Source organism: Meleagris gallopavo, chromosome 7, assembly GCF_000146605.3.
Source record: "Meleagris gallopavo isolate NT-WF06-2002-E0010 breed Aviagen turkey brand Nicholas breeding stock chromosome 7, Turkey_5.1, whole genome shotgun sequence".
Lineage (NCBI taxonomy): Eukaryota > Metazoa > Chordata > Aves > Galliformes > Phasianidae > Meleagris > Meleagris gallopavo.
Genome location: NC_015017.2, coordinates 9,773,910 through 9,788,568, shown reverse-complemented (window position 1 = coordinate 9,788,568; position 14,659 = coordinate 9,773,910). Strand labels below are relative to the sequence as shown.

General features: G+C 36.2%; 2 protein-coding genes across 3 annotated transcripts in view; both read left to right on the top strand.

Moving 5' to 3' along the window:
* The window catches only part of BOLL (boule homolog, RNA binding protein), a gene marked incomplete at its 5' end in the record, with an annotated part of 30,129 nt that extends 25,364 nt beyond the window's left edge, over nt 1-4,765 (top strand). Inside the window, one exon of the mRNA XM_019616975.1 lies at nt 412-4,765. The remainder of the gene's footprint in view (nt 1-411) is intronic.
* A 3,411-nt stretch (nt 4,766-8,176) lies between these two features.
* Nucleotides 8,177-14,659, top strand: part of RFTN2 (raftlin family member 2) — a 25,162-nt gene continuing 18,679 nt past the window's right edge. Inside the window, exons 1-3 of one of the 2 annotated variants that reach the window (XM_019616974.2) lie at nt 8,177-8,685; nt 12,382-12,565; nt 14,453-14,564. In XM_019616974.2, coding sequence (XP_019472519.1) covers nt 8,547-8,685; nt 12,382-12,565; nt 14,453-14,564 — 435 coding nt within the window. In that variant the 5' untranslated portion in view covers nt 8,177-8,546. The remainder of the gene's footprint in view (nt 8,686-12,381; nt 12,566-14,452; nt 14,565-14,659) is intronic. The other variant, XM_010713407.3, reaches the window with a different exon arrangement.

Below are 14,659 nucleotides of genomic sequence, written 5' to 3'. Positions count from 1 at the left end.
AGTATCAGATTATATGTTTATATAACATATAAAATTAAAACAGTTCTTAGGAATACCTAATGCTAAGCTGAGTTTTGAGCTTTTGTAGAGAATACATATATAGAATCTGTTAAATGGTTTTGCATGATAACATTATAAAAACACTAAGGCTAACTGAACCTTTTTTTTTTTTAGGTAAATTCAATCTGAACTCATTTAGTGTTTTTATTCTCAAGTGAAGGTTCTTTTTGCCACTGTCAGCTTCACACCTATATCCTTAATAGAAGTTTGTCTTTACTTTTTGAATCACATCTGTCTTGCTGATGCAATATCAAAATGAACAGTTATTTTTTGTTAGAGCATTATTAATGTAATAATTCAGATGCAGCTCAATCTAGAGGAAACAACATGGCATTTTTCCTCTCTCTTTAGGAATCAAGGTTGCATTCTGTGAGAAGAAATTTTTCACATCCACTATCTCCGTGAGTCTGAAACCTTGGTATACATGAAGTCCCCATTTTCATCCTAGAAAAGATTACAGACTGGAAGATAAAATTCTTACACCACCTTTACTTACAGATTCTGTAAAATAGATTTTTAGCCATCCCATTTGCTGATGTTCCTATCACGTGGAGGAAGTGTTGTTCCTGACTTGTAACATTTGCCTGGATATGCCTAAATGAAAATGCCGTTAGCTTTTGTAAAGGAAGAAAAATTGGTTTTGCAGTTTGGACAGGGAAACACCCAAAACTGTTTTTTTTTCTTTATAGCCTTTCTTAATAAAAGTACTTTCACGGACAAAATTGTAATTTCTAGTATACAGCATACTATTTAGATATGGATTACTTACATAGATTTAATAAAATATGCCATTTTTCAAGGGAAAAGTTACTTTTCATTTCTGGAATATATAGATTTAAAAGATTTGTTAGTAAAGGTGGAAACGCCATCTTCCCCACGGACTAACAGCATATACCTGCTATGAATTAAAATGTGATTATTTAAATCTGTATTGCAATAGTTTTTATTTCTGATTTTTTGTTTTTTTCAATCAAAATTCTCTGCTTTTATAAGATATCTTCACTTGTGTGTCATTTTAGTGCCGGAGGGTAATAACTTGAAAGTTTGAACCGCTAGTTTAATGATTGGTTATTTTCATGGGAGGGTGAGGTTTTTCTTGTACACAGAAAACAATATATTTGGGCTTCTGCTATGTTTTAATTTATAGAAAAAGACAAGAATCGACTTAATTCTCTGACAAGACCATTTAGAAACTTCCCCTTACTGCCTTTAATTTTTCTGTTGTTGAAGTAAGGCTTTAAGAACTCCTTGGCAGTATCGTGAGTGGAGATGAAACACTCTCTGTCCTCAGCTGCAGAAAGTGACTTACTCCTTCTCCCCTCACCCCCTTGAATACCTTTTGTATTTTGTAAAACTTGCATTCTTCAAAGATACAGCCTCACTGGACTTAATAGGAAAAAGAATCTATGATGACTTTATTTAATGTATGTATTTTAATTTATCTTCTCTGTAGAAATTTGCTTTTTTGTTGTTGTGGTGGTTTTTTGTTTATTTCTTTTGTTTTTGAAGCACTCAGGGATCCTACACAGTGGGCATTATTGTCAGCCACTGAACTGTGTGTAATAAGTAAATACCATAACGGTGATTCTGACAGCCAATAGCATCTCTTTGTGTTATGCAGGAAAAAAGATGGAGTCAGATGATGTTCCTACACTGGTTTGGAATTATGTGAAAGGAGGTGCCACATACTGTCATTTTATTTATTGTCTTGGTTGTATGTTTGCTGAAGGGGTTTTCCGTGTTTTGCTAGGTGGAAAGAAATCTAGGCAATATGATTTCAACTTTTTGTTCATTTGTTTTTAAAGAAGTGTTACTGTAGAAACTTGTACCCAACAAGTATCAAATACTTCCAACTTGTTTGCAGTTTTTGAGGGGGAAAATAGTTGCTGTAGCTTGTCCTGTCTCTGAGCCAATCTGTACGGCCAAAAATGTCTGTCCAGCTGACTTCTATTTGATACAGATTTTAGAATTAGATTTTAGAATTCATCAGTATAAAAATTTCAGAAATGTTGATGGATCCTAACAGTAATTCATTTCTGTGGAAGAATTTCTATATAGTTGTGTTATTGTTGTAAATGCTGGCGTGGCTCGGAAGGTATCAAAGGAAGGTGCTGTGTTCTGTTAGAGCCTTATTTGTTCTGTCATGAAACAAGAACTCATTTGACTCAAGGCTGAGAATATTTAGTCCTAAATCCTTATTTTTGACATTTGCTGTTTCAGTTTATGAATAGGACCTATCTGTTTCTAAAATGGCTTAGAGATGGAAGAGGTCAAGTTCATAGCAAGTACTGTATTGGGGAAGTCTTCTGAACTGATTGCTTGAAATTGTACGACTCTAGTGTAGTCATTTGTCCATCTATCGGATGAAGTGGCATCTAATGCATATAAAAATGTCATTTATTTCCATTTGTTGGGACAGATGGTAGATTATTGATAAATGAGTTGATTTCCTGGCCTTTGTTTCAAAGAACGTTTACTTCATTTTATCTCGTGCATGAACTTGATCATTTGGAAGCATATTCAGCATTGGGCACAGAAGTATTCCCAGGTGTTCTTTTACATGCTCTCTAACTTCTGTCTGGAGATGTTATTTGTTAAGATTATGTCACCTTTTTTTTTTTTAACTAATGTTTAGATTTGATCTGAGACCTCTAGAGGGGAAAACAAACAAACAAACAAAAAAACTAATATTTGGTGTTCCTCCAGGAGCTGCCAGTAACTGTTGAAATATTGAAAGCTTTCCAATGACATTGTGACTTATCTTTCTTTAAAATGTCTGCCAACAATGATGGCGTAATACCGGTTAGTAGGAAGTGAAGTTCTAGGCTTCCTGTAGTTGAATCCTTCCTTAGACACAATGGAGGCACAGTAACCAGCTTTTGTAGTTTGTGCAGGAATACATTGGTGAGATGCACTAAGAATGAACTGTATAATTTTTTCTCACAAGTGCCTAAAATTGCATTATTTTGACATCACAGCTTTCAGCATTTTTTTTATTTCTTAAACATTACACTATTACTTTCCTACCATTTAAAGTTATCGTAATATGGTGATTCTTTACTGAAGTCATCCAGTTAAGTGCAGATACTGGGGTTTGGAGAACAGCAGTGCTTCCTTTGGGCTTCTGCAGTTTCCTGTCTGTAGCTGTAAGGCCTTACATATGTTAAGAGGGATTGGAGCAGATTAGGACTGTGTTCCCTGGATGCGCACTACTTGTCACATATTAGCAAACAGAATTAACACCCTGATTCTCACTCCCTGAGAGTTTAGTGACCCTGCCAGTATTGTTTTCTACTGAGTTAGCTTTCACAGTATTTCTAGTGATTGTTGTTTGTTTAAAATTACATATCCACGGCAAAATGCTAGTTCTGACATTGTGCTGAGTTGACAGTAACAACCCCTAGGCGTACAGAAGAGCTACAAAAGTTATCGCTCTCCTGTATTTTTATGTATTTGATCAGGGATTCACTTATGCATTAAGTAGAATATTCTAGTTCCTTAATGTTTTGGGTTCCTGCTGCTTCTGATTCTGAGTACTAGAAGTCTATTCATCATTCCTGTAAGCTGTTCTCTTTTTTGCATTCTTACATTTGATTATTTCTGTTCTGATATTCATTTCTCAAAATAGTCACTGAGAAACTGCATTCCAGTAGTAACTGAACAGACAAAACTGAACAAAAGCTGACAGAACACATGGCTTTCGAAAAATGTTTTCCTGTTTTTAGCAGTTTTTAAATGTAAGAAGTTGTATGGTTGTGAAATAGTTGAATGTTTTTGAGTGTAAAAATAACAGTAAAATGGGTTTGTGGCTTTGTAATGTTGAAAGCTGCAGTAATTTAAATGCACATGGTATACAATTTTCTTCACTTCTGTTTCCTTTTTAAAAGATGCACATTGTGGATCATTATATTAAAGATCAAAAATGTAATGTCAGTGTCTTGATACACTTGTACCATCCTATACAGTTTTAGTGTAGAAAGTCTGAATGGAAATACAGAAAGCAGAACAGTAATATGTGGCTCTTATTTGATCAATGTTTAATATTGCTCCTGAGATGTAATGAGAAAGTGCACATCTTACCAGGCCACCCTGGACTTCTTGAGCCACAAATAATTGGAAAATACTGAAACTAATTTCGAGGGCCTCACATGGTCATTTTATGTCTCTGTTCACCAATGGAGCTGTAGTCTACATAAGTGTGTACATTTAAAAAAGTATATTTAATTGTTTTTTAATCAGATAATTAAAAACACATTCTAAAATGTGTGGTTTTATATAATCACAGTTGTTATATTTGATACTGTATTGCAGGTACAGAAGATGTATTTAATGCAGCCTTGTTAAGTGAGTTGTGCATAGATAAAAATGTGTAATACATGTGTAGGTCTCAGAGAATTGTTAGCAGCTTTACAAAACCAAAGCTCTTTCTGTGTGCGATATAGCAGTTAAAAATAGAATAAATAGTGATTTTTAGCATTTCACAAAGTTCTGGTTTGGTAACTGGGAGTTTAATGCATATACGTTGGTCCCTATCTACTGTTTTAATTGTCATTTTTTGTTCATTGTAGCACAGATGAGTAATTTAAACTCATCTGTTATAGAAAAATGTTAAGATTGGAATTGATGAACTGTTGTCATTAAACTGTGCTTCTGCAGTCATTAAAATAAACCATTGTTGTCATCTATCTGATTAAACTTTTTGGAGTATGAAGGTAAATATTAATCCAAAAGAGCTGGCTGTTCTGCTCTGACATGTGTGACAAGGCTGTTGTTCCTGTTTTATTTTCAAAATTATTCCTGCAAAGGAAGAAGAAAAGAGATGCATTTAAAGGGGGGAGGAGGGCGGCCGAGGAGACTTCAGAATGGTTTCTTCACAAAATTTCTTTCTAAGTTATAGACAAAAGACTATCAAATCATTTTACAGAAAAAGAACTGCTAAATGCCAGTGTTTTGTTTTAGTTACAGTTCTTGAAGTTGGGAATGCGATTTTTTTTTTAAACTTTTTTCCTTTCTTCTCTATTATCCTTCTGCCCTTTCCCAAGCAAAACCTTTACTTTTTATCTGGAGTCATAAAGCAAACAAGGGAAGTAAACCTGAAGAGAAATACACAGAGGAACTGTGAAGTGCATTATTTTTTCATTTCTGAAAGTGTTCAGCTAACCTCAGGTGTTGAATGATTTCATTCTAGTTTGTAGTTCATCCTCCTGAATCTTACTAATATTTCTGTCATCTACTAAGAGCTGTGTCAGAGATGGCTGCTGGGTAGCAGGTGATAATGCTTATATGCCTTAGTGTTGCTGTTATATACAAAGATGTAGCTCACCTTTGTAAGCTGCAGACACGGGGAATTATAGATACAGCTGGGAAGTTTGGTGCAAACATTATTTTGCATCTTTGTCAAATTAAGAATTAACTTTCTTCCTAGTTGTCCTAGCGAAATCTTAATAAATGGCAATGATTTATTCTGTAGGGAGTTGGTACAGTTTTCAGGTGTTTTTATTTCTGAAGGTTGCAACTCTAATCTCCAGAATAGAAGTGGATCTCCAAAGGCTGTGCAGCTGGATTTATTCCAGGTAAGCTAACCAGCTCAAATGTTTGAGTGAATGATGTTCTCACAAGGTGCAGTTAGATGGTTTTGTCCCAGTGGTGACCAGACAGGCTAAAAAGTTTTCTCAGTGTCAGCCAGTTATAAATCATGTGGCTGAGGAGGAATAATTTCCCGTCATTGCAATATGACTTGCAAATTGTATAAGCCTTCTTATGAGTCCATCTTTGTAGCATTTTCCCATTTCATCAGGCATGAAAGCAATTACAGGACCCTGAGAGCCTTCCACAGAAGCATAGTTGCTTAGAATTAGTGGGTCCATCATTTGCTTGTGCTGCCTGTCTTTTCCCTTTGAAAGGTCTAGAAATGATACTGAGGTTGGATGACTGAGTCTTGCGCCCTTTTTTTGTGGGACTTGCTGTGAATTATAGTGCAATGAGGAATCTCTTCTTCTCTAGTGCCATTTGCCAGAGACTTTGCATTTTGGGTCACTGGAAATGGGCAGGTTTGTTGTAGTACCTTACTGCAAAGTGAATATTTTTAACAGCAAAACAGTTCCAGAAGCACCTCTCATAGCCAGGAATCAAAGGAACTTGTTTCTCTCCCATCAACATTATTTCATTGGTTCAGTATAACAATTCCTGAGTCAAGTCTTCAATGCTAGCTATTGACTGACTTTCAATTTGGAAGCTTGTAACTACTTGACTAAGCTGGTGTTACCTAAAGTAAAGAGCATCATTTATCCATCGCAGTGTTTCTGCATTGGTGTCCAGAGAGTTTTTTGATACTGTGAAAAACCGTTTCTTGGAGGGAGTTGGGATATAGTTTGAACCTTGCTGCAAAGAGCTCAAATGACTGAGTACTGGCCTCATTAAATGCAAAGATAGCTTTAGTTAAAATAAAATCCAAGTGTCAGCTGGTTTCTTGTCGCAGAAAGCTTTAAAGTTGTTGCTATTTTAGTTGTTGCTGTGTCTTTGTACAGGAGGTTACAGGATCCTTGTGGAATCGGACAACAGAATTCTCCAGGTTGAATAGACTGTTACATGTCTGTTTGGGATAGCAACAGGTCATGGATTACCTTTTCTGGGGGGAAAAGGAAAATCTGTTTGGAAGCGATCCTTGTGTAAACAATCATGCAGGAAGCTGAAGAACTCCATTGCTTAGTTGGTATGTTTTTCTAGGTTTTAATCAGAAGAAAGGGCAAGGATCTCTTCTTGGTTTTGGCACCTGGGGATTTGCTCTGGTGATACTGCACAGATTCCATGCTCAGTGACTATTAAGTTATTCCAGAATAAGTAAATTTGGACTACAGCATAGATTTCAGAGCCAGTGTAGTCTGCCTCCGTATTGCTCCTAGTAAGCTACTTGAAATAATAATGTTAATAATAAAGTTACATCATTTGGCTTACATTAGAGCAGGAGGAAAACAAAAAATGGTTTGTCTAAATCACATTGATTATAGCAAAGGTGAGCCGTTTTGATGAGATTGCTTTTCTTCATGGAGAATTATTTAAAAGCTTTTACAATTGAAATTCATGATTCCTTTAATCCAAAATGGCATTGTGAATCTCTGGCTTGGTCTGAATTTTTCTACATGTAGTCCAAAAATAAATCATGAAAATTCTTTTCCTGCCCACCCCTGCAGTATCAGAGCCCTGAAAAATCACTCACCATTCTTTTTGTCTCTGTATATTATTGTGGTCTGCATCAGATGTAATACAACTATAAATGATTGCAGTAGTTAATGTAAGAGTAATGAGGGCTTATATTAGGTGTTGGTTGGTATTTTTTTCCCTCTTTTTTTTCTTATTTTGTTTATTTTTTAATTAAACGTATTCTGAGCCTTTGAAATTGTACTACATTTTCAGCACTTGTAGAAAAAAGATGCTTAGGGAGCAGTGCTGAGTGTATGCAGCCGAGGTCAGCCTGACAGAGAAGAGGACTTCAGTTGTTCAATACTCATGAAAAATGGGGCAGGCGGTCTTGTAATTATGTTCATATTAGCTTGAAAAGATCTTTCTGACCTGAAGTGAATGCCAGTGTTACTTTTCAGTGTTTCTCAAAACCGATTATATAAGTTGGTTTTAGGGATGTGTATGCTTTATCATAATCATATTTTCATGATTTTCTTGACATGAGGCTTCTTTACAACATTTTTACATTATTACCTTATGTATGTATTTTTTCCCCTCCGGAAGAAAGTTTCTTTGAAAAGGAAATAGGAGCCAAACTTGGAAATCTAAAATAAAGACTAAACTGCTTTTCATTTACTTTTCTGCCCTTTGAGATGCCAGAAGCAATTTCCTCTTGAAGCTGGCTTCCTTTCTGGAAATGATTTTCGTCTCCAATCATGTTGAGGCTCTTTTTCTCATTCTTTCATTCTGACTGACTTGCTTTTTTTTCTCTGACTTGCTACTGCATTTGGGTACTCCTTCTGGAGGTAAGTAATTACGTGCATACAAGTTTCTCTAACTTTCTTTTTCAGTTCTTTACTTCCCACCCCCCACCCCGCACCCGCCGCCCCTCCTCCTTATTCGGTTGGTCTAGAAGGACAAACAAAGCACTATTGGTGTCCTCTGCGAGAGAGCACTGATAGGGGGCTGGCTGTAAATTGACGTGGCATGGAAAATCTCTGCTAGCTTGTAGCAGCTCTAACGTTGCTGCAAAAATCAAGCTTATTCAAACTAAGTTTATGGCTTGAAATCATTATGGATTTGCTGTTTATATATAAAAAATGAATGGGAAATACCTACACTTTTTGTTTCGGGAGACAGACTTTTTCTGTATTTGGATTTACAGCTAATAGAAGACAAAATCAAAGGGAATCACTCGGTTACCAGTTTTTGGTAGTTTTTTTGTTTTGTTTTGTTTTTAGTGAGAGCAGCAGATCTTGTTGCTCCCCCCTCCTTCTCCTGAGATTTAATCACTTGCAGATCTTACCATGGGGTGCGGACTGAGAAAGCTGGAAGACCCAGATGATAGCAGCCCTGGAAAAATTTTTTCTACATTGAAGAGACCACAAGTTGAAACAAAGACTGATTCTGCTTATGAATATGTGTTGCTGGATTTTACTTTAGAAGGTAATTTTTACATTACGACTTCGCTATTCTAAGAAAATAGGAAATAGAATTTAACTTCGTTCTGTTATGTCTGAGTTGTAGTAAATCTGTTATTTTAATCAAAGCCAGCCAAAATGTAAGACTTTTATTTTGAAACACAAATCGTGACAAAGGTCTTCACTTAAATAAAATTACAATGGAAACTACCAAAGTATTTGTAACAACCAAACCATCTGAGTTACACAACTGTCCTTGTTGGGAAGCTGGCTGAAAACTGCTAGAGATTTTCCTAGTTTCCTGTGAGTCAGACACTGCCATCCTTACTCACTTTGAGTAATGGTTGTCTGAATTTAGTGCAACTGTTCAGAAAATATGCCATGCCTCAGCAAGGAGAACAGGATGCCTTAACTGAGGAAACATTGCTTAAAATGCATTCAAATTTGGAAAACAGGCTGTTGTTATCCTTGTTGCTTTGTGCAGGAGTAAGTCTATTCCTTAGTTTATACAGGGAATACTTTACTGTGAGGTACATCCCAGGCCTTTGGTAGATCTTTTAAGGGTATTATAATTTTGTTTGGGCTTTTTTCTGCAAATGCTTTATTTCTAGTTGCTGAATAGGCTTTTGAAATTGTGACAAAATGAAACAAAATTTGTATGCGTAGCTGGAGGCAGACAGTGCTCTGTGGGATACTTCCTTCCCGAGGGTGTCCTGTCTTTAACAGAGCAACTCCCTGTTTCCAGAAAGTTGAAAACATAAACAAGCCCAGATGGCTGCCCTCTGAGAGCAGGCAGCTCAGTTTTGCAGCCACTTTTTTGTTAATTTGCATTTTATAACCATCCGATCTACTGGAAATTCTTAATATTTAAGTGGTTATAGTAAATGGTCTAGATAGAGGGATTTGCTAAAGGGAGGAAGTGTAAGCACATGCCTTGTTACATGTTCGGGAACTTTTTCACAAACAAAACTTAATCTCTGCTTAGTTTTCTTCCCAAATTAAAGGATTGTAGTAATGTTTTTATTAAAATTCATCAATGTGTTCACTGAAGAACTACAAGAAGTACCTGAAGCAATGTTTTACTAAGTTGTAGTACTTGACAGTGTTTATTGCTCTGTTTATTTACTCATAGACAGATGAGGTTCTCATTGGTTTATTCTTTTGGGATAAACAAAGCTTTGGGTAGATAGGTAGTAGTAGGTAACTTGCTGGAAATGAAGATGGACTTGAATGCATACATGAGTTGCCTAGTGACCTACTGATAATAGGAAGGACAGTAGAGTTCAGGGTTTTTTTACGCTTACATGCATTTAATATTTTTCAGTAGTTTCTGTCCTTGATAGTTTAGCTGTGTTTTAAAGTAACAAGCTTTTGGAAGTGTTGTGTAAAGGATCTGCTTTAAAGAAGATCGAGGCTTTAAGGAGGAGTTGCATTGAAAAGTGCAAATAAATGTTTCTCTTCAAAGTATTTTAGCAGCCTTTACAGTAGCAAAGATTCACTTTCTCCTTTTTAGTCCAATATTCAGAAGTGCTTAGCTTCAGTAACTTACTGTGATATTAAGATTAAGATGGTTGCCTGGTTGTAGGTACTAACTGCAAGCAATTAGATTTGTGAGCATACATGTGGTTCTGTTGAATGGCTTTAGCTATGTGCACGTATGTAACATTGAGGGTCTTTGTTTTGAGGCCTCTCAGCAGCTAAAATCGTGAAAACAGGTAGAAACGGTGTACAGAGTCTTTCTTGGAGACATTTCTGAATGTTGCTTGCTTATAAAGCATGAGGATTGGCTGAAGAAAATAAGATGGAAAGAGTAGTTCAACTTATTTTCTTTTTAACCCATTCAACTCATTTGCATGCTTGTTGCTATTCCAGTATCCTTGGGCTAAACGCAACTTAAAGAGCGAGCTTTTTATCGCTTCAGACCAAACTTAGTTTTCAGTAGGCTGTCAAGTTATATCTTCGTGATACTCTGGTGATTTCCAGAGCAAGGTCTTCCCCTTATGCGTGACATGTTATCATTGGATGTAGAACCAAGTTTAAAAAAAAAAAAAAAAAAAACCAACTGAACTGAATGTCCTTCCTTGTTAAGATGTACAGTAAGCAATAGCCTGCATTAATATGAAAGTACTTCAAGGATAAACTTGTTGTATTTCAGCTTTATGTTCCTTATTCTCTGCTTCATCGGATTTGAGAATTTGAGATGCATGAAGTTGGAATAGGCCTACTTGAGAGTCTGGCAGGAGTCCCTGATCTTCTCGCAAGCCATGATGTAGATTAGATCTACCATACTGCATATTCTGAGTGGCATTCCTGAGCATCTTAATTTGTTGTGAGCAGTGTATTTTACCTTGTCTCTTGTACTTTCTTGTTCTCTCCAATATTCCCATGTCCCTACTGCATGAATCAGCTCTGAGTTCCACGGAGGTACCCCTGCACCAGGGGAATCCCCAGCAAGAAACATTACAGCCAGTCTTTCATTTTGCTGGGGAGCAGTGAACTCCAAAGTGTAATTTGAAATGCCTGTCAAGGACTGCAAATTCCACAGTTTCAATCATGAGGCATATCTCAGATACAAAAGCAACTGGAGGTCAGTTTATGCATGATATAGGGCTAAGCTAAGTATTCCTTTTCAAGCAGAATGCTTAAGGCTTTTTCAGAACCCTCCTACTAGGGAGAAGAAGGAATATTGATGCAAGGGTATTTCATGTCGGTCCATGACAATGACATGCTTTAAGTTGTTGTCACTCTGAACAAGAGAGTGTGTGAATATGTATGGAGTAGCTGTTCTGTCATCATCTTCAATACAAGCATCTAAAGCTTATTATACAATTCACAAGTTAGCTGTAGTTCTGTTATTTGTACAAGTATTTTGGTTACATATTGGGAAGTAAATGATCTTTAATGGTTAAAGCAATTGAAAAATGATAGCAATTGAAAAGATGATAATGTTGCACTCATAACTGATTTTTTTCCTGCATTTGCATTGCTGTAGAATAGTTAGTTCTTCAGTACTCCAATACTGTGGCAAAATACATGAGCTATTGACAGTGCAGAATGTTTCTTTTCTCTATGCAAAAGTTGTGGACTAGACTGTTCAAAAGCTTTTTCCAGCTCCTATGTGCTGTTACCCTACTAATCAGAAATGCTTGCATACCCTCAGAGGGATCCTGCTTGGCAGTTAGTGACAGCACATAGCTTATTGTGACATAGATTTAAGTCTACTTGAAAACTGTAATTGGGACTGTATTAAAATGTCAACCTGCAATCTGCAGATCACTTCTAAGAGATCAAAAAAAAAAAAAGTATTTGAAGAGGAGAAACCAATTGTTCTAGGCTTAAATTAGTTCTGTGGCAATTTACCTCTCAACAGGGATTCAGAGGGTTCTGCTGCAGTATGCTTAAGACTTTGGCTAGATGAAATAGTGGCTTTAGTATTCAGACCTATTGCATATTTTGGTGTTGATGCAGGTTTTTAAATTAGCTTGACAAAGCTATATCCAGTGAAGTACTGCTAAATAGATCATATTAATTTGTAAATATGTATATTTCACCTAGTTGTGTACTTAGTAATCAGCTCTGAATCTTTTATTTCTTGTACAAGATATCTTTTTAGTAAGCACCTTGGGATAGGTTTTGTGTATTTTAAATAATAGAAACTCTCTTAGGAGTATGTATGTCCATAGTATAACATGCTTCTCTTCTATCCTTTCAATGATTTTAGCTTCCTCTAATCCAGAAGTTATCAAGATCAGTTCTGTGTTGGATATAGCATCTAAGGTAGAAGAATATTACAACAAAGGATATGTTGTGGGAGCTGTTCATCCTATTCTGCTGCCAATTGGACATAGAAGAAATTTCCCTGCAAGTCACATGTATCGGGTGGTACTTTCACGATTAAAATCAAGGTAAGAATGAAATAATTTTATTATTTTGCCCCAATGCTTGTAAGAGGGTTGTTCAACACACATGGTTTTAAAGTACCTCAAAGAACCAAGTTCCCTATCTGGAAAGGTGACCAACTCAATAATATTTTTTTAATTAACTCTAAGTGTAAAATAGGTGAATGTTTACTTTAGTTAACTTTAAAACAAATCTAAATTTGCTTATCGTAATTATAACAGAATTTTAAAATGAATTTGTGGAAAGAGAAATTGTTAAAATTTACCCCTTTTATTTTTAGTACATTCTTATAATAAAGAATCATGTCTTAGAGCCTGGAACAAGTACAAGATTAAACAAAATGCCAGGAGACTAATAATCTGCTTCAATTCTCTCACATCTGTCTTTTCTTTGTTTTTTAAGTTTGTCTTTTCACTTGTTCTGTAAGATCATTACTTATCTGTAGGTAAAATACAGTTCCTCAAAGAGAAGTAGGTGATCCTTCTTACTAAGAAGGAGGAGCTCTGTGACCAGGTTGCTCAGGATGGGGCCTTGGGCAACCTGGTCAAGTACCAGATCTGGAGTTTGGTGGCCCTGCCTGTGTCAGGGGGTTGGAACCTGATAATCCTTGGGATCCCCTCCAACCCAAGCCATTCTGTGATTATATGATTCTATGAGTGAGGAGGCCATACAAAGCTTGTTTGCTGCAGCAAGAGAGATTCAAGACTTTTTCATTCCAGGTACATAATCTTATATATTACTCACGTTTTCACTGACTTATAATCACCACATGTTTGTTAAGAAAATGTATAAAGAAATGTTCCTTTAATTGTGAGGAGAACAACCTTCTGTTCCTAATTTGAGTGGCTAGAAGGATCAATTTTGTTTTTGCATTAAGAGGTGTCATGCTTCCCCTTCTATCTGTTCTAGTACAATGCACAAAGGTTCTTCCAGCTGCTTCTGAAAGTCTGCAGAAATGTGACTCTTGGAGTTCTACAAAACATGGCTCATTTGAGGGACTTTTTTTTTTTTTGGTCAAATGCTTTGTTTAAGCAAGCATCACCCATAGCTGATACAACTTAACTTCATAAATACATCTACAAACAGGGTGAACGTTGTCTGTGTGGACAAATGCTTGAAGAAAAAATTTGCTTAGTGGAGCTGAGGTTTTCAAGAGCTGAGGCTGCCTATGCTCAGCTCCCTCAGCACATCTTAGCCCTGTTGATGTGGGATCCTTATGAAGCTGTCATTTGAACTGGTAGGCCATTGGAACAGGTAAGAAACAAGAACCCGCAATCTCCTCTAAACTGCTAGGTATAAGTTCTCAGCCTCTTCTCAGCCATATGCTGATGCCATATGTACCTCTGTTGGATTTCTTGAATGTAGATGCATCTTGTCTAGCCACTAACTGGAAGGAAAACTTTGATACTTGAAAAATCTCCCTGATGCTTCGTTCTAAGGCAGGAGATTATGTAATGGGATCATCAGCTAAGATCTCATTATATTGATGATATACAGCACATGTTGTATGATTAACAGCGTAACTGACTTAAGATAAAAAATAATTAATACTACTGTGTAATGGAAGCTTTTAGGGTTGTGAAACCAAGGAGTAAAATTAACATATTAATAGTGTAAAAGTACCATTTCAAAGCTGAGTTTCAGAAGATGCCTATAAATGATCTTCAAATGAAATTAGTATATAAAATATTTTTTATCCTGATGTTGAAGTACAGAATAGCAACTTACTGTGTGTAAGAAGTAGAACAAAACACAAAAAAAATATAGTTTTAAGTATGAAAAAGCATTTCCAGGATTTATTTCATAACTTTTATACCAGAAGAAAAGAATTCTGTATTTGCCCAAGTTAGCAGCAAACTACTGACAAAGCCTGCTTTTTTTCTGTGTTCTAGCCAGAAGCATGCAGCATTCAGAGGACAAAGGAACCCCAGGCTAGTGATTGAGGAATGTCCTTTAACATATGAAACACTAACAAATGAGGTAGTGAAAGAACTGTTAGAAAAGGTAATGGAATTTTGTGGGTTCTTGTTCGTTATATTTTGTGGTGGTGAGTTGTGTTTTTTGGTGTTTTTGTTGTGTGTTTTTTGTTTTTTTTTTTT